We start from the raw sequence: 20,778 nt of genomic DNA, 5'->3' as shown, positions 1-20,778 counted from the left end.
CCTGGGAAAGTGAGGAATCACAGATGAGAGCTGGTGTGCGTAGTCCCAAAGGACCCACCCTGGGATGTTGTACAAGCAGATTTTCAGCAGAGAGTAGACCTCTGCATTCAGCCAGGGTTTCTGGTTGGAGTGGATGATGATTCTGTTGCTGGTAACATCATCCACAGACTCACTGATGTTGCTGGCGATGGATTCAAGATTCAAGAAGCTTTATTTATCCCGAGGGAAATTGCTGTGCAGCAGTTGCTGACACATACTCCTCCAGGTCCACATCTCCTGCACTTGTTGCTTCCTCTCTGAAGATGCTGCTCTACACACTACACTCAAAACAGTCTAGAAACATGTGGGCAACATCACTGGGCCACACTGATGGTGTTTGAGGCAGGTTTCCTGGTTTCCAGCATGATGGAGATGTGGTCAGAGAGGCAGAGATGGGGTTGGGGCATGGCTCTGTAGGTTTACCATCTGTGGACATACACCATCTGAGTATACGCGGTCAAGCGTATTCGCTGAGTGAAATGTCTGTCATGTTGGTATGGTTGAAGTCACCTACAATCATGTATGAGTGCCTCTGGGTGCTGGATTTGAAGTGAGCAGATGTTACCATGAAGGTCCCTGAGTGTGTCTTTAGCATCAGCTCTTGGGGCCATGAAAACAGCCACAATGAACACTGCAGCAAACTCACAGTAATGGAAAACCTGGAAAAGTCATGGAATTTAAAAAATCCTGACATCTCACCAATACCAGTACTGTTTGTACACCTATTATTTGTGTGGGATATAAAAATTCTTGGGGCTGCACGGTGGCGCAGCAGGTAGTGCGGGTGCCTCACAGCAAGAAGGTTGCCGGTTCGATCCCCGGGTCAGGCGGGGCCTTTCTGTGTGAAGTTTGCATGTTCTTCCCGTGCATGTGTGGGTTCTCTCCGGGTACTCCGGCTTCCTCCCACAGACCAAAAACATGCTCATTAGGTTAATTGATGACTCTAAATTGTCCGTAGGTGTGAATGTGAGTGTGATAGTTTGTTTGTCCTTACATGTGGCCCTGCAATCGGCTGGCGACCGGTTCAGGGTGTACCCCGCCTCTCGCCCATTGTAGCTGGGATAGGCTCCAGCCCCCCGCAACCCCGAAAGGGATAGGTGGTATAGATAATGGATGGATGGATAAAAATTCTTGAGGGTCACCACTTTCAGGACATTCAAGGATACAGAATATATTCTCCATATGGCTGGTAATGAAATTGCTGAAACTAGTTGTGACCGGGAAAGTCACAAAGTAACGTAACACAATTCACCAGCACAACAAACCACATCCTTCAAAATGACCATGAATTTGAATCAACACCTTCTGAACAGTTTTAACAAAGAACTGATTATAACATTTATGAAGGAAGGATTTATTGCAGTGTGGTGGGTGTACTTAATAAAATGACAATCAAGTGTATGAACATCTGATCTTTGTCAACTTTGTATGCCTGCTGTTTGGTAGATAGCTTACGTTTTATTTTATTTATTTTAATGCATGAGGTTTTTTTTTGTATTTTTATAAAACCCAAACAGGGAGCTTAAAAGAGGCCAAACAGCGGAGCTGCAGAATTGGGTGATACGTATTTGTGGGTTCTTCATTTCAAGTTATTTAACGTTACACAGTGATTCGGTTCATGGCTCACACAAAAATATTGATTATAACTTTGAGCATATTGTTGTGTGAGAAGGGAATGATGCCCTTTTTTCTGTTGTCCATGGAGTACTTAGCAGCACAGCAGCATCCTCCAAATTCATTAAAGCTAAATTATAGTCAGTGCATTCGTGTGTTTTTTCTTTCCCTTTGCCTCTTTGACAGTGAGTAATCTTGTTGTGCTGCCTTGTCTCTGCTTTGTGAAGAGAGGGGAGCCTTGAGCCCTGGTAGAAGATGGTAATCAGACGAGATGACAGCCAGTGGCCCACAGAGCAAACACTGACCATTGTTACTTTCCGTGTGTAAAAGGCCTCAGTTGGGCTACAATATGTCACATTGGTGTTGTCATAGTACTAAAATGTAAACCTATGTATAGAAGTTATATTTAAAACAAAAGCACCTCTCAGTTTTGAATGTGCAGGACAACACAGCCAAATGATCAAAGTGAGGCTACTGACTCTACAATTTTTTTTTTTTTTAGTCACTAATGGTAACTACGAAGGCTTTAAAGGGGAAATGAACCTGGTGTGTGTTAGCAGCAAAACAACATGTTTGTCAGCGTGAAACTTATCTATAGCGCTGCTCACTGGAGCGTGATTTCTGGTTCGAGAAATGTCACAGACTTTCTGGTGAAGTACATAATTAGATTTCTGACTAACAATTGATTGGCAGCACGAGAGCTTGAAATGAATCATCTACACTGTCTACGGAATTGATCACATTTCAGATTGGGTATTGTTCACAGGTACATCATACTGCCTTTTCATCAAGTCTCTCTAATATTGAATTGGTCAGTTTGAAATGAATAGCCTTAACAATGCATAAGAAGTATCAGGGAAATCAATGACTATAGCCTGTCTTTTAAGCTGCCTGCTGAGCTATACGTTGACTTTGTGAGTCAGACAAATAGTCCACTTTCTCCACGTTTTGATCTCTGATAGCAGGCTTTGCTTGTGTGTTGCTGTGCGGATTCTACTTCAGCTTTTATCGGAGCTGTTTCTTGGATTGTATAGCGGACTTTGCTGCATGGAGGCACCTCAGTGCATATCAGCTTTTAAATTTCAAAGAAGTCTTAATATTGAAAAGTTTTGTTTGTTGCTTTCTGTGTTATTATTTTTCCGAGCATAGACGATTTTTTTTATAAATCTGATATTTTTTTATTTGAAGCTAAAGATGAATAAATGGTATCGCAGTTTGCAGAGACAAATGAAATTACAACTGGGACAATCAATAACTTGGAGAATGTTGATGCTTTACCCACTCTGCAATTATGTTTTGTTTGTGGGGACTTTGCCTTTTACGGCAACACAATAATGTTTCAAACAGCAAGAACAATTGAGGCATCAAATATGTTTACAGACTATATCACATAAATTAGATTCTAAGGATCAGATATTATATTTTTCAATATATGCCAGATGGTCTTGCTTTGCAGTTGCTTGGAGTTATTGATTTTGTTCATCTGTTTGACTCTTGAAACAGAGGTTTTCTTTCATTTAACAACAAGTTTTAGTGCTCAGCTGTTTGGAAGTAGCTGCTTTTTGATGCATTGAAGCACACAAAACTGTGTTTATGCAAAGCAAAATTAATGGTAAATATTTTTTGGTGTCATGAAGCTTAACTTTTGAGGAGATGAATGAGTCACTTTTCATGTTCATTTCCAAACAGGGAAAAAATGTTCTTGTGTTATCACATCCCTCGTGCCAGTTTTGGAGGGAGATAATATTTCATTACTTATTTTACTACTGAATGAGGTGTTAATCAGACTTGATGTAACTTAAATCCCCTGTTTTAATAATCTATAGTAACTTTAATGCAGGTTACCTCTGAAGAGTGTCAGTGAATTTCAGGTGAATGTATTGTGAAGCACTCTGAGTGGTCAATAGATGAGAAGAGGGCTGTGTAAATGCAGTCCATTTACAGAAACAGGAAGTAGATATACTGTATGTACATTGAACTATGTGATTAATCTTGACTTGCTTTCTCTACAGGTATGGAGGAGCGGACCAACCAAGCGTCTTGGGCCCCAGGTGGCGAATCCAGTCCCTCCTATGAGTCCTCCCGGGTAAGATGACCCACACGTTAACACATCTGAATGGCCTTTCTGCTCCACAGCACATCATTTAACAACTGTTACATCAAAGCGGTTCATTCACAATGTTTTATTCTCACCTCATCCCAGTTGTTTTGTATGAACTGTAATGGACATATTTCTCTGTGACAGAAAGGACGGGTTAATGTTCTCATGGACGGTGGAATTAGATTTTTTATTTTTTTTTCTTAAACATCTGCCCAAATATGTTATGCAGCTGGCAGGAAAACCCAGTTACTGGAAGCATGTGTTATTGTTAGAGGTCTGTTAAAATGTTTCAGCTCAAATTATATGTTAATTTTACACACCATGAATTTTCATTGTGAAAGTAAATATTTTTTTCTGCCCAGGGTGGATATAATAACTTTGCTCTTGATCGAATGGGGAAAACTTTTTTTTCTCTCTGTTGGTATTTTGCAACCAAAGATCACTTTCATTATCAATCATTTTACCAACTATTTATTATTGATTAACAAATTGATTGAACCATTAAGTTTATAAAATGTCACAGAAATGTGCACCACAAAAGGCAGCTTCTTCAGATGTCTCGTTTTGTCCAACCAACTGTCCAGAACCCAAAGATATTTCATTTACAGTGACTTAAAGCACAAGCAGGCCAATAACAAGCTGTTGAGCCTTACAATAAGTACTTGCCACTGTTGGTCCTTTTGAAACCCTTCTGTCAACAGTGGTGAAGTGAGCCAATGCAGTGACACTGCAGGAGATTCATGTTTTTAAGCGGGGTTTGAATCAGATTCCGTGACCTCCATTTGGCAGATCTCCAAGGCCATTGGTTTGTTCCCCTACCTGCCAATAACATTGTGTAAACGCTAGCATGAGCAAACTGTCTTAAACAGTAAAAGAGGTGATGGCTAAAGCCTGTGTCTGTCATTACAATTGTACCAAGCTACTATTCAATGACTCTTGCTAGATGCAGGTTAACATGGTTCCAGCCTCTGAACTAGTAATAGCAAACCTGATGCAGCTGGAGCCAGGATAGACTAAAAAACATTCAAAAAATGGTTTTTAGCAAGACAGTTGGTGAATGGACAGTCACTGTTGCCCTTCTTCCAAGTATGAGCTGTGAGGAAAAAGAGGGTTCCTGACACATAAATAAGATTCAAAATCTATAAAATTTTCTGTATCTAAACATTTCTTTGTCCATAACTGAAGCTGGTTTCAAGCAAAAATGTATTTTTTGTTGCAGTGTTCTCCATTATTCAAGGAGACAGTCTGTCCTCTGTGCAGCCAAGCAATTGATTCAATACTTGAGATAATATTTTTTAATGGATCACAGACACACACAAAAGATGAAAATGAGAATTTAATTTGTAAAAATCTTTTGTCCCCTTATAGCAATGGAAATTATTGACAATTATTAATTCCTTATAGCTGTTGATGAAAGAAAATAAGTCAATTTTAATGAATTCAAAAAACGCCACATTAAAAATAAGTATAGGCTATTGTGTAATGTTTCATAGTTTATTGCCTTTTTAAAGGGAGAAATATTAAGCTGCATCTCAGTTGTTGTGTTTAAGTGAGAACATGTCACTGTTAGTGTGAGCAAGTGTGAACAGCTATCCCCCCTGTTTATTTGTCCCTCACACATTGGTTGTTCTCGATGCCCTGTATGAATTTCATTTAATGTCAATCTCCTGTCACTTTCTATTAGAATTCAGTTAAATGTCAGAGCCACTCGGGCAGCGTTACCTTGTTTATTTTTCTGTGCCCTTCCCGAATGAACATCTACAGGCTATAGTAACATAGGCAGCTTGATTTGAATTATAAGACAGAGACGCTTGAGATATCTTTGCTGCAGGTGCATATAAATGATTGTTTCTGACATTGCAAGGCACAGCATCAGCCAGCAGACAGCTGTTTGCACCTCCATAAGGCGTGAACGTAAACAATCACATGCCACACTCTCCACACAGCTGCTTACATGCCAGACTTGATTAATATAGCCTATAAAATATTATATCCAGTATATTCTGCTTTAAGAAGTGATTTGTAACCATATCAGCCATATGCATAACCATGTGAATGATGGCAAAATTAGATTCAGAGAAAAGTAGAAAATTCCTATTATGGATGTTAATCATTAATCGATGACCATTAAATCACTGCTTAGAATATATTAATCGTTAATGTGCAGAGTTGCTGCACTGCACGAGTGCACTGATACTTGACCTCTGCCATTTAAAGAACTTATGTCTATTTTTGTCATTACAAAATGAGCATTATCTGAGGAGTTGAATGAAAGCTATCCAGAGTAAGAAATGTAGCTGCAGTGAACTGACAACAATAATGGACATGATTGATTTATGTAAATGTGTGCGCAGGCTAAATTTTAACATTGTTTTCAATGTATCAGTATCATCTCTCCACCATGTCAACATAAGTTTTGTGTTGTTGGTAATGCCGTTCCGAACCATGTCTTACCACATTTATAAAAACACAGATTGCTCATATTGGCACCTGAACATGAATAAACTAAAGCATTAATATCAAAATGAAAAAAAAAAGTATCTTTTAGCTTATCTAAACTCATCAGGAACGTTTCTTTACTGACTTTGGGGAACGCTCAGAGGTCCCTTTCTCTCTCTGGTGTGTTTCAAATCCATCCATATGTCCATTTTCTCACCCATTTTCTTTCAACAACTCATCCTGTTTAGGGTCGTTTGGGAGACTAGAGCTTCTTACTCTCCACACTGCCGACATGCTGACATTAACACCCATTGGCAAGTTGCCTCCTCACCCAGATAGATTTTATAGAACCAATTAAAATGAAAAAGTCATTTGCATGTTTCTGTAAATTCGTCACAGTCTGTGTCAAAATTTGTGTCCCTGGGATTTGAACATGTCTGCCGTGCTGTGGAGGCCTTCCTGTCATTCTCTGCTGTTCCTTGACTTTGACAGGCATTACATTGTATAACAGACGTGGCTATAGTTCTTTCCTATGTTGAAAATATTGTCCATGTGCGTAAGATGTTTTTAGGAATGGCTAGTTTCATTCCATCCCTTTGTTAAATGGGAATCAAATAATTGATTATCAAACGAGTGCAAATCTCAAAAATTTCCTAAATTACGCTCTCCTCACAGTATCTGTCCAAGGCTCTCCGAAGAACTCCTCAGTGCTTCATCTTTCAGTCTGTTACAAAGGGAATTCAGTCTTGTCCCTGAGCTTGTTTGAGCTGGTGAGCTACGAGTGTGTGATCAGTCAACTGTGACCAGTCCCGAGCCCTGCCGTGCTGACCTTGGCTCCCAGCCAGCCGCTGTATCCTGGGCAGCTGTGGCTGTAGGCTGGCGGTCTGACAGTCAGGGCTGTGCCCACCGCCACTGCACGACAACTCCCACTTCCCCAGTGCCCTGCCCCGACTTGATACTCGACCCCACACGCATCCATCATGAGCATATCATCACTTCCCAAGCTGCCACAAGCAGCCCCATGTTCACCTGGGATGTAGCACAGAGTGTGGAAGAAAACACTTCTTAAATGCTGTGGCAAGTGATTGGGGGACCAGGCGTGAGCTCTGGCCTGCATGCTGCCACAGTGATCTGACAGTTATTCAGCCAGTAGTGCCAATGTAGCCCTGTGGCAACAATGACAATGTGTGTTAGTGTCTCAGATAGATGTCGGCCACCAATGTATGGGAAAGATGAGGGATCTGTGATTGATGATCTAGCAATCCCAGAGGAGCAAACACAGTGTGGTTGCACTGACACACACACATACAATGAGCTCGGATTGACATTAGCAGTCATAACAATCAAAGTGTCCAGTGTTCATTACCATTAAGTGCTTTCTAATATTTAGATAAAGGACTAGTTAATGCTGTTTCGCTTTCTGGCAGAGGGGTAGATGATAGATCAGTACCGCTCTTATATGTGTACATTAAATATAAGGCTGAAGCCGAGGATAAGACTGAAAAGAGGAGCAACAGCTAGTTCTAGATCTCACTAATTAACATGTTATATTGTTGTTGAGTTGGTGTTTTTTTTTTTTTTTTTTTAATCTCTGGACTGAACCAGGCTAGCTGTTTCCCCTGTTTCCAGTCTTCATGCAAAGCTAAGCAATGAGTGCAATGGATCACAAAACTCACGGTTCGGATTGTATTGCAGATTTGAATTGTAGACCAGATCAGTTTTCAGTTCAGCAAAAACAAAAAAGGCTAGGATTAAATAGATTTAAAATTGTGCTACTTTGGCTCTGATATAGCTGCCTCTCTCTGTCTGCAGTCACCACTTTGTAGTCTCGCTCAATGTCCTGCCCACATCTGATTGGTTACATGTCACGAGTTATAGCCTATCAACACCAAAGGCTACTGCGCCACCGACAGGCTAAGAGACTGGAGCTGCTCTGGTGAGCGAGCGGAGCTGTGTGTTGGAGGGAAGCCACCAGATATTGCTAATGTTTCCATAAACATCACAATCTTATGATCTGTTTGGATGATGACAAGAACGCCTGTTTTCCCACCACTGAAAATGCCTGAAGTCATAGCTTATGGGGTTTCACTCAAGGGAGGCATAAGCGACGGCTTTTAAATCGGTTTCTCTTCCCTCTCCAAATTATTACACTACACAGTAAAACATAGCATGCGTTAATCCTGTCTACCTTTTGAGACGAGTATCAATCTTGTCATCTAACTTGCCAGAAGGCAAATACGCACATTTCCAAAAATGTTGAAATATTCCATTAAGTCTGCAGTTTGAATCATGTTCCTTGTGTTGCTGCAGAAGAGAGAAAATGTTTTTTTTGCTTGCTTGTGTGAGCTGTGTATGTGTAAGTCTGTGTTAGTTTGCTCGAGCCTCTCATGGGGCTGTTGTTGTTATTGAGTCTGTTCATGGTGTGATTAACAGTGTGTGTGGCCTGGCAGGAGCACAATAGGGAATCTCTGAGGATTCCCTCGACACAGCACAACACTCCGCTACCTTTGAAATTACTCCATCACCATCCGCTCACAAAAAAAAGATGGATAATAAGATTTACTTTTTTTTACTGTATGTTGAATGCAAAGGGTATGAGTTGGTGAAAATAGTTCCATAGAAATGCAAGCCCACTGCTGCCTGGTCCCTCTGGTGGGAGTTAATGTAGTTTGGGGAGATGTATTTGACTGGAGCACAGGAGGATTTTCACAGGGCTTGGGATTAGCACTGTAACGGAGTATCTTTTATTACATGGGACCCCGAGTTTTCAAAAACCATACTGTGACCGATATTTAGACCTAAGCCCCCGAAGCTGATAAGTGTCATGAAAAGGCACTGTTAAGCCCCAGGAGAAAAAGGCAATTTTTTTAAGCTGCAGGTACCTTGGAATGATGTAGGATTGAATCTCTCTGTTTCTTCCCCCTCTATGTAACAACACGCTCTTATGAACTATGGACTGGTATATAAACCTGTTATCATATAGATAGGATGGTAGAATCAAATGGCTGAACCAAAATAAGCACGAAAGAATATATATGGTTCGGTTATTTTTGTTTTATAGATGTAATAAAGATAAAGCGAAGGTTCCTACAGATCCAGCACAAACCCGCAAATGTTTACAGCTTTTACCTGTTTGTTGGTGATGACAAGTTGAAAATATGAGGTTCATATGTTGAGAAATTGAATGGCTGTTGAATTTAGAGCACAAATATTCCTTAACGATGACGGCATTTTCTTCCCTTTTCTTAAAGAGCACCGCTTAATCTCCAAAAGGAGAGTACTTAATCACTTGTGAAAACAGTCTTACAATGGTATGAAAATCCCTTCTTTCAACATGTGGTCCATAAAACTATTTTTCTGAGTCACTGTGGTTTAAGCACACTTAAGTCTGTTTGAGGCTGTGATGATATAATCATAATGAAAATAGTGATACTAGTAATAGTCAACTTTATTTACTTATATCAGACCTTCATGCAGCTCAGAGTACTTAAAAAAAAATAGCCGTTGAACCATTAAAATACATTTTTAAAGAGGAGGGAAGTCAGATAATAAAATGATAATGATAATAAATAATAATAAAATAAAATTACATCAAAACACGAGGGTAATAGCATCTAAAAAGGTGAATCCTTAATGGGTGTTTAAAAGCCTCGGTTGATTGTTTCTATCCTCAAATTCAGATGAGACCAATAGGGAGGCTTTATAACTTGTTTTCACATCCACAAGGCACCACTGATCTTTGATAAGGTGATAAAAAACAACGTAAAACACACCATTATTTCAAACAAGTTCTCTGAATATTTTATCTTCATGCCAAATAATGTGAACCAACAGTTAAAACATCAGCCACAGAGATAAAGATCTGTTTTGGGTTTTTTTTGGTATCTTTAATGTTTTTTGGACTGTAATACCCAAGAAACAGGACAGTTTATAAGCCAGTGGTACACTCCTCTCACTCATTAGTGGTGTGCCATATCGCTCAATTAGTGAAGTTGCCCGGTAATGTGCTTAATATTCTGATCTCTTCCCCCAGGGTTTTGCAGACAGCCCTCATTATGGCGATCATTTGAGTGACAGTCGATTAGTGTCCCATGAAGGATTGTCCCCAACACCTTTCATGAACTCGAACATAATGGGTAAGTAAATGATTCTCTCCAACTCACCCCTCACATGCCCCTTGGTAGTGGAAAGACATCCTGTTAAAAAAAATTGCCTGATTGAGGTTAGGGCACATCATGCATCTCGAGGTAGCACTACTGAAAGGCTTGCACGCTACAGGCCTGTTTTTTTTCTCCATCTCCTGCTGTCTTTATTTCCTCCCTTAATCCCCCACCTCTTTCTGTATCTCCCTCCTCCTCTTGTGATGACCCTCCCCCAGGCTAGAAGTCACGCCATCAGTATAGCTTTCCGTCATAAGAAGCTGTCTCCTGGACATCAAAACCGCCCCCAGCAGCTATCATTGGCAGCAGAGTAGTGATTTCTGGGTGTTGGGTTAAGCAGACTATCATATCAAAGACCCTCTCACATAAGAATCTGAATTTCTTTTTTTTTTTTTTTGTAAATTATTTAATGGTGTTCAGAGATTGTTTTTGCACTCTTTACCTTACCTTGCCCTCATTGTTTGCTTGTTTGGATGACTGCTTGGTTTCTGTTTCTGGATTTTCTATTTGATTTTCAGAGCAGCAGTGGTTTCATTTCATCATAGTGTTTCTCAGATCAGTGGTTCTGAACCTTTTTGGTCAGATGTAACTCCAACATAGCCTTGTCAGATGAGCTCAAGTACCCCGTCATTGACACCACCCATCATGTTTCAAGCATGTTCTTTTAAATGGATCTCAAACTGAATGTTATTTTCATAAAAGACACCACTATAGAACATAGACCTTACCTCTTTTCAGAGCTGTAGCTTTGCTGACGTTAACATTTTTCTATAACTTGGAATTGCAGAAGCTGGACATTTTGGCCATTTATCAAAGACCTTTTTCTCAATCTATTTTGACCTCTGTGCTTGCTGTGCTTGGTAGTTTTCACACACTGTCAATCATAACATGTGGTGTTTAGGTGTAACAACAGGCTTAAATCAGCCTGCTGCTCCAAACACTAGTGAATCAATGTGTTTTTCTTTTTTTTTTTACCACATCATAGTTTGTATTTTGATAATCACAAAAAATACATTTTGCGACTACATATTCTAGAACTGACTTGTAATACGTTTTCCTATTGTAACAATTAAAAGCTGTGTGTTATCCGGTGCTTTGGCCTGGCATCATAGTAATGTGTAACCTCTTGACGGTTTTATGGCTAAGTACATCTCAGCTCATTATGTAATGGCCCTGGAGACTGGTTTCCAAGCAAGGTGATTAGTTCACAAATTGGTGCTGCTCAATTGTAGGAAAATATTATCTTTCTTGTAATTGATCACATGACTCTCTCTCTCTCTCTCTTTCACACACACACACACACACACACACACACACACACACACACACACACACACACACACACACACACACACACACACACACAGAGTGTATCTCTCCCCTTTTCAAATGCATCTGTAATTTTGCGTACAAGCTGCGGAATATGGATGTGATCTGTCCCAGTGATATGTCAGATTTTGACAGCATGATTGTGAACCTGGAATTGCCTGTGCTTATCTCAGTGTCAAGATAAGTCTGGTCTTGCTAAATAGTTTTTCCACCGTAATATCTGGGATTTGCATAGCTTTATGGAGTTTTCAATACCCTCATTAAATCATGTCTGAAGGATCATTCCTCATCAATGAACCATGTAGCAGTGAAATATACAGTGGTAGGCAGGCCTTTTTTCATCAGGTGTGTGGAATTCGTGGTTAAGCAGATGGTTTTCATCAGTCTGTGTGTGCTGTGTTGGACAATAAAATACTTGCACGGCATAATTATTTCGCTTGCCACACAATCATGCTGTTGTCATGATATCACTTTGTGGTGTTTGTAAGAGGACTTCATCCTTTGATCGGCACTAAAATTTTATTAACACAGCACTGCTTTGATCTCATGCTCATTGTAGATGCTCCTCTGCCTTGGTGTTGGCTTGGCTTTGGATGCTGGAATTTACTATTAAGGCTCTGATACATAAAGCCAACTTAGAAAAAGAGCTGCTCACAAAGCAACCTGATCACATGCTTTTATCATTATGTCACAATACATTTTCTGTTAAAAGATGCATTTGAACGCATTGACAAGCCTGCAGCAGATAGCTGCATGTAGGATGAAATAACCAGTCAGTAGTCTGTGTTTGTAGATCAAAATAAATACCCAATTTATGGTTATTCTTTTTAAATGTTAGCATTGAAAACCAATTTGGAACATGTCAGTGGTAACTGGCAGTGTAAATACATGTTTGCTTTGCATTGGACAGGCCTTGTCAGTTCATGGTCTTTTGCTTGTATAAAAGGAAAACAAAGCAGAGACCTTACTGATTGACTAATCTGAACACTAACGCCCCTTCACAGTAAAATCAGTCTGATACTGGTCAGACTGACTGATACTGATCAGGTTTTCCTAGTGCTAACCATGTAAGACAAACTTTGTCACAGAAACTCTGGACAGTGTTCATCTATAGACACTTAACGATGACCCAGTGGAGGCCCACGGTCATCCTGGTGTTGGAGCTTTGGACCTTTTGTTGTTTCCTGCCTCTTATTCATTGTATTGTTCCTGGTTGGGAAGTACCCAATTCATAACCGTGATGGCATATTTTCCGTGTTTATGTTTTGTGTACTTTATCAGCAAAGTAGATCTAAAACATGCTTTGTATTAGAAAAATGCAACACTGATTAGACATTTCCTTTGGAAAGAAATACAGACTAAATTATTTTCTTTTGCTGTGGCAAGAAATGTCAGTCCTCATTTTAGTTGACTTATTTCTCTGTTGTTTATCAACTGACCCACTGACTGAGCGTCATACTGCTGCTTAGCCAAAATGCTTTATTTTTAGAGTTTAAACACAATGAAGAACATCAATATTGAGGAAGGAAAAAAAAAACATATGAACGCTTCTTAAGCTCCAATTAGGAAAAACAGACCGCTCTATGATGAATGCACCGTTCAACCTTCTCTGAAGGTCTGATCCTTTGCAACCTCTGAGTATCAAGCTGCTGCATGTTCCACCAAATGGCAAAATAATAGTAATAATGTAGAACACAGAAAGCAGACACAAACAATAGCTGAATATTTATTGTACATACATATTATGATTTATATGTGCTTGCAATTTAGTCTAGACTTTCAGCTACTCTTCAATGACTTGAATAACATGATAATGGTATGATAATACCTAATTACTAGACAATATTGATGCGTAGTCTTGTGCTAATGCACAAATAATTATCAGTTTTTTGTACTGCAGTATATGTGGTTTTCAGTGTATTGAAGTATTGTGTTTTATATACATCGATTTGTACTTTCAGTATTTTGAAATGGGACTCATCATGAGCGGGAATCGTCTTTATGCAGCAGGAGAAAAAAGGTGAAAAACATAAATCATGTCAATGTGTATATACCTACAGTAAACATTATGCTATAAACAGTTTCCTGTTAAGATAGCTTTTTCCTTTCTTTTTTTTTTTAAGTAAAAGCTTGCTTTCGTTTCATTTGAAGGAGTGAGTGTGTGAGGTGAGGTTACACAGTCATGATGGGTATTAGATGGCTGGCAAGGGGAGCTTATGTTAGATTTGAATAATTGATAAGTTACACCACTCGTGAATTAAATATTAAAGATTTTTTAAAAGTCAGCTTTGCATGTAAACTAGTCCGGTGGTACGGTAACAGTGAGGTACGTGTAGTAACGTAATCCATGCATCTAATAAAACAGAAATAGAATAGATTGTTTCCTTTGACTTATTCTAGGCTTGCGGGAAAATTATGTCGGGGTTTGAAGCTGAAGAATGATGTTTTGGGTGAATGCCTAACGATGACACTGTTCTCTCTAGGGGGCCGACTCCCGTGATCGGGCAGACTGTGCATCAGTGGGTTTGGGCCTCACATGCATCTTAGCTCCACCCTCTTGTGCTACAATCCTCTTACTAACTGCCACGTCATCCACTGCATGCTGCCCCACAGGTGGCAACCACATTGTTCATGCTTAGAGTGTGCTATGGACAAACTTTTTAAGTCTCGGCCATGTGAGTCCCTTTGACTCAACTGCTTGTCACATGCGTTGAAAGAGGCTACACCAGACAGTCTACTGACATATCATTCAAAGATATTTGCAGTTACTCAGTGTGTGATTTCTGTGGCCTCACAGACACACAACTTCCCACCACTGGTTTATATTGTCATACATACTGTATGCACAGCACATCTGCTCAATAATGAGTTGCGGTGGGTGGGAAAATGGGGGGAAAAAGTGACTCTGATTAGAGAGTTGTTTTAAATTAGAGCACAGCTCTGTCACTGTCTGCCCCTCCAAAGTTACACAGAATGAATATGTAAGAGCTGGCTGTAAAAACCTGACCACACCAGCTGAAATTATAGTTATTACAGTTGTATTGTAATTATATTTATACAGTAGTTGTGATATAGAAATAAATATATTGTCAAAAAAAACCTTTTTTGCAGAAATATCTTGCTGTATTGTGACATTATTAGACCATCGCACACCTCTATTCCAGCCTGTTGTGATGACAGAGCATCATTTCACTGATTTATCTGTGTGTAATAGTTGTACATCACCGATTAGCTGGCAATTAAAATTTTCATTTTATCGCCTTTAACGACATGACATTCACTAATGACTTGAAACCATAATTGAGTTAGACTTCAAGACAAAAGATAAATGTTTTATTTTCCAACTGTTCTTGGATTAAAGATTTATTTTTTAATTCACACGCACATTACTGATTGTTTCATGCTCCTGTGCCGCTGTTGAGGGAATGTAATTCACCGAGCCTTCACTTCCTTCTCTGTGTGTAGTAATGTCTAACGTAAGGTCTTCCGTAGGCCTTGTAGTGGAGGGTTGTTTCTCATTCAGTAGTTCTAATTGTTTAGCCACAGGGATAGCCAGCAGTTCATAGCCCTGACAAGGAATGGTTAGATCTAATTACCTGCAAAGATTTTTCCTTGTGGTGTCAGCTCGATGAGGGGAAACCAGTGGGGGAGGTTGATTTCAAGCAATCTGGGCAATTACCACAGGCAATGAGCTACAACTGAAAGAGCTGCACTCTGCTCCTTTATTTCACGCTGTATTGTGATTGGTGTGTACGCTGCTTAATGTTTGCCTTTTTGTCATTATTTACTTAATGGACTGATATTGTTTTCCACTAAGTGTCGAAAGCTTGAGGATTCTCCGTCTTAACCTCAGATTATGCTTTAAAGTTGCTGTACTAATTAGCCAGACAGGGTTGATGTAGCTATTCACAGCTGTGGGCCTTTATTGGAAAATGAAGAGTAGGGGAAATGTCTTACAAGGATATCAAAATGGAATCACTCCTAACTGTTATTCCTTCCTTTATTTTAGCATTTTTTTATGTTAAAATGACTGCTTATGAATTAATTCTTACATGTTTTAAAGCAACCTTTCATCACATTCTTGCTGTTTGACTTCAGACTTCTCCTCACTGGCCAACTCAAAAAATTGAAATTAGTAATGTATTTTAATGCAGAATGACCTAGCTAGAAATGGTACTCAAGCGTGAAAACATCATGGTTGTCGCTATGAAATTGTCAAGATGCAGAAAAGCCAGCAAGCCATCATCTGGATTTCTGTCTTTGTGTTGGTAAATTTTCCCTGACACAAACATACAAACAAGTCCAGGACCAAGAGCTACAGCCCTGATCTCTTGTCTATATCATGCATAGTCTTGTACTCATGTTTATATTACTCCATAACTCTGTATGCCTCTCAAAAAATTTTGTTTAATATGTACAAACAGCTGACAGTACAAAGTTGGATTTCTGATTGACTCCCACTGCATAACTGTGGTGACGACCGCTGTGTCTTCCAGCCATGTGCCTGAGGGCATGATATCACTACTGCTGAGTTGTACTTTCATTCACACGTTTTCCTGGTGTGCTTCATGCATATTACTCATACAGCTTTAGCCGTGCATGAAAGCTAATCAGCTTAATGTTGTCATCAACGCACGCATACAGCCACATGCATCCTGCTCCCAGCCTGTTGACTCACACATGTGACCATAACGTGAGTCTGAGTGTGATAGAGCAATTGTGTTTATGTCCCATTTAGTCTCACCAACCCCTGTACATCACCTTTCACTGCAGCAGAATTTCATTGGGTATTGCAGGTGCCTGTGACCCACAGCCAACAGTAGAGACAGTCTCAGTATTACCATCTTCAAAGACGCCACCTATTAGTTGAACAGAACATTAAATGTCACGATGGACGACCACTTTCTGCTATTATCTTGGTCTTAGTTTCCATCAGTCAGGTGGAGTTTTCTCTTACTATGAGGTTAATTATTCAAGGGCAGTAAGAAAATGTCTAGACAGCACAGTACTGATGTGCAGTTATATAATACATCACAGACAAGCTCCCTATATTGTATTATATCCTAATCCTAATAATCCTAATCTAAAGCACCTCAGAGCTCAGTCCCATGAAGGCCTTGCATGCGAACTCTTACAGATTTGCCCCAGAGAATTTGGTTTAATATTTGTTTTCATGGCAGTACTTTATTATCGTTGCACTCTCTCAGCAATAATTGAGTCCACACACTCCAATGCATGCTCCAAGCATTTTTAGCTAGGATTTGATAGTTTTGCACATAGCTCAGATGAATATTTTGTCCTGGATTGATGTCACTGATATATAATAGGGTCATCAGAGACTGTGTGATTGTGTGTAGCTTGGAGCCACCTTATATGTTGGTAACACAACAATGCTGACACCTAAGATTTGCATCATACTAATGTTTGGTGGTGGTTGGTGATGGTTGGTTGTTGTTTCCTTTCTTCTCCTTAAAACTAAAGAATGAAATTGTTGAGTTGTGTGAGTGACTTTGCATTTTTTTAAGAAACAAAAAACGGCATTGTATAACTGTGCTGCACTGCATAGCCTTTTGCACGAGAACAGAATTCATCTCTTGCAGTCTTTTGGCTTTTCATTTGTAATTGTTCCTCTAGGCTTTTCATGAAGTGTCAACTCCCACATCACGCTGGCATCCCCAATGTGTTTTTACTGGGGCAGGTGTCATGTGCTAATGCTCTGGCCCTTGGGAGACCCTCCTCAAACCCAGGCTGTGAGTGTGACCAGGTGCTGTTCAGGTGTGCACTCAGTTTCCACTGCAGTGTGGGTCACAGGTGCTGTCAATGCTGCTCCCTCTCCCCCCACTGTCATTCACACCCACCCACACCCACACCCACACCCACACACACACACACACACACACACACACACACACACACACACACACACACACACACACACACACACACACACACACACAGCATGCAGCAAGCTTTCACAGTAAGAGCTGAATACAGTATTAACTCATGGTAAACAATTTTTTGCACATTCACTTGTGTGCATGACTGCAGAATGTATATATCTGCTGTATATTTGACAATAACAGAGAGCAGAGAAGGGAAGGCTAGAAGATGTGGTGCAGTACAATTTAGTGGATGTAGCCGGTCATTATGCAGAGCTGCAGGGTGTGCTTATCTATTACCGCGGTCAGTGGAGCATGAAGAGCTGAAGATGAGCTGAAAGGGCACAAATCCCTTTTCTCCATCCCTACGCCGCCCACATCTCCCCACACATGCCAGTCCTCCCCGCCCTTGTCCTTCTCTCAGCCGATCTCGGCCCTGCCCGGCCCCGGCCGTGCCTTCCTTGGGCCCTGGCCCCCAGCATGTGACTGAGGCTGTCCAGCTGCAGAGGATCAGCTGTAGTCTGCGTAGGCCTGGAGGGCTGTCTCTCCAAAGAGGAAGGAAGAGCAAGGGCATGGCCAAGGTATGATGACATAACATGTCTCTAGGAAAGCAGCTACAGGGGTGAGAGCACCGTGGTTTTATTTGCGATCAGTGGAAAGGTGTCCTCATAGCTTGTTTCACTGCATGTTATATAAGAGACTGCTTGATATATGTGTTGATTGGCGTGGCCCAGAGCAGAGTTGCTTTGTTTGTTATAAGGGCCCAGGATATTTGTGTATAATTGTGTACGTGTGTCTGCAGATGTTTACACAAAAAAAAGAGTCTGTCTTTCTCAAAAACTTTATTTTCTGCTGAAAATGCACATTTTTGAGAAGTGGTTAAAAAGTATTTCAGATAAATCCAAATTCTGTCACTAAGACCCATTGTGCTTGTTGGCCTCCTTGTATATCCCTCATCTCTCTCTTTTTCCACTGCCTTTCATTCTCCCCTTCCCCCTTTTCTCACATTTCTCTCGCCTCATGCTGCCTGCAGCTGATGCCAAGAAGAATGTTAGAGATTATTTAATACAAGCACGAAGCTAAAAGGGAAACGATTCATTGAGAAGAATTACTAGAATTGAAGTCTGCTGACCTCAGCGTTTGGCGCTGCCAATGCCGGAAGTGTTGATTATCTTATCACTGTGTGGTTTCGATATACACCAAAAAAAGTCAGCGACCATTTTTCACATTGATTTTTCACATGATCTCTGTACATAGCAAACATATTGCTTAATATTGATGTATTATGCAGTGCTGGCACTGATTTTAGTACTTCTGGAATTTGCAGATGTGTCTTGAGAGCATTAAAACTAAGATATAGCTGATACATACAGTCAATTGAGACCAACCTGAATAAATAACTTTGTGTCCATAATTTAACTTGTAGCTGATCCTTTACATTGGGCATTCATTGATTTGTTTTGTTTTTTGATAAAAAATATTGTTTTGTCTTAAAATCACACTGCCCACCAACAATTACGTTAAACCTTGAAGAGAACAATCCTTAAACATCTTGGAGAGAAATACCCTAAGGGGTAAAGTCACTGGAGTTCATGGAGTATAACTGAATCTCAAATGGCTCCCAGATATAAATGAATATATTAAATCTGACCACTGTGCACCTTGTCTTTTCAAGAATGTAGCACCTTATTTGGTCTCCAAAATGTACAGAATCTATACGGAGGCGTGTTTAAGTTCACATTTATGGAGATGTAGGATGTCTGTGTAAAAGATAAACACGTGAAGTGGTGGTCTGCTTGCATGTATCACAAAGGGGATCAACTTCAGGACAAAATCCAGCCAGTAGAACAGATGTATGAACCCAGGCTGGGCACAGTATGGGTGACAAATTCATTCTAATTCTCCTTCCTTCCTTTTTCTTGAAGTGAAGTAACTCCACTACTACAACACTGAGCATGCATGAAATTGACCCTTGATTCCTGGGCATCAATCTCTGTCTCAGCTCTAAAGTTTCCCTCACCTAACTGCAACTCTTTTGAAGATACATCAAAGGTTACATCCTTATTGAGAGGAGCCGCAGAAAACCTGGCCCACAGTTGCTGGTTAATTCTTATGCCCACCACTCCTAACCCCCGCCTCCATTTTTTCCCACAGTCACAACTGCCTGTCCAGGCGTCCTGTGTTCATGTTGGCAAACAAAACACAAGATAATGTTACACACCCGTCTTGATGGACTGCAGTGGATTGTGATTGGTTGATAAAATGCAAACATTTGTTTCGCCTTTACTCCCACTTGACAATGCCTGACATTTTGTCCTGTGCTGGCACAGCCCGGAGAGTGTGAGGTGTGGGAAGTGTAGAGAGAAGCATGGATCTGTGAGAGTTTCTTTCCTGCCAGGAATATGGGAGTGGGAAGGTACTTTTTTTGTCAACTTCAAATCAACAAAACTCTTTTAAATGGCTGCTACATTTTTGGTTACATACAATGCCATCCCCCACAGAGTACACTCATCAAAAGATTTATCCCCTTCAGGCTGTTTTGATGTTTTATTTAGAGCAGGCTTGTGTTCTTAAACTGTAGACCGCTTAGGGTTTGCAGGGGTTTTCTGTGTAAGGAAATATGCCCACAGTGCTTGGAGCTGGATCAGCATTCCTAACCCATGTGTGTATCCTTCCTTGTCCTTCACCTCGGCTCTCTGTTGTTTCGCTGTTCAACAGTTGTTTGGCATCTAATACTGAACACAGTCTCCTACTTTGATGTTACACACTGACTTGATTTCTAATGTCCAACTGGGGGACATTTCTTTAGCTTGTTAAGTGTGCTCTTGTTTCCCCGGACAGCCCCTCTCTCTTAAGCTGACAGGGACGGTGGTGGTGAGCTCACATGTGAATGTGTGATGCAGGAGGGGGAGCGTGTTAGCGGCCTTACCAATGCAGCATCCATTACGGTGTTGGTGTTCACATGGTGGGACACGTTATTAGGGAGCTCATCGCCTTTCTCCTCTGAGAGAAAGGATGTGTGATTATGAAGTCATCAGCCATGAACCAGTGAGGCTACGGAGAAGCACCCCTCCTCATGGGTCCTCAGGGTGCCATTGATTGGTGACCATGTGTTTGTGCCTGATAGACTGTGAAATGGTGTGTTGCTGCACGGCTGTGTCACACCTGCGTCCCACCAAGGTGATTGATTGGTTTGGTCATGTGGAATGTTCCCATC

The 20,778-nt window shown here is 40.5% G+C and overlaps 1 protein-coding gene across 6 annotated transcripts in view; it reads left to right on the top strand.

Moving 5' to 3' along the window:
- The window catches only part of tcf12 (transcription factor 12), a 78,332-nt gene that overhangs the window by 6,931 nt on the left and 50,623 nt on the right, over nt 1–20,778 (top strand). For all 6 annotated transcript variants that reach the window (XM_070961915.1, XM_070962224.1, XM_070962308.1 and 3 more), the window contains exons 4-5: nt 3,666–3,739; nt 10,227–10,329. In XM_070961915.1, coding sequence (XP_070818016.1) covers nt 3,666–3,739; nt 10,227–10,329 — 177 coding nt within the window. The remainder of the gene's footprint in view (nt 1–3,665; nt 3,740–10,226; nt 10,330–20,778) is intronic.

This window comes from Chaetodon trifascialis, chromosome 1, assembly GCF_039877785.1.
Source record: "Chaetodon trifascialis isolate fChaTrf1 chromosome 1, fChaTrf1.hap1, whole genome shotgun sequence".
Taxonomy (NCBI): Eukaryota; Metazoa; Chordata; class Actinopteri; order Chaetodontiformes; family Chaetodontidae; genus Chaetodon; species Chaetodon trifascialis.
Note: the sequence above shows the minus strand (reverse complement) of the source record. Positions and strands in the feature narration are given on the sequence as shown.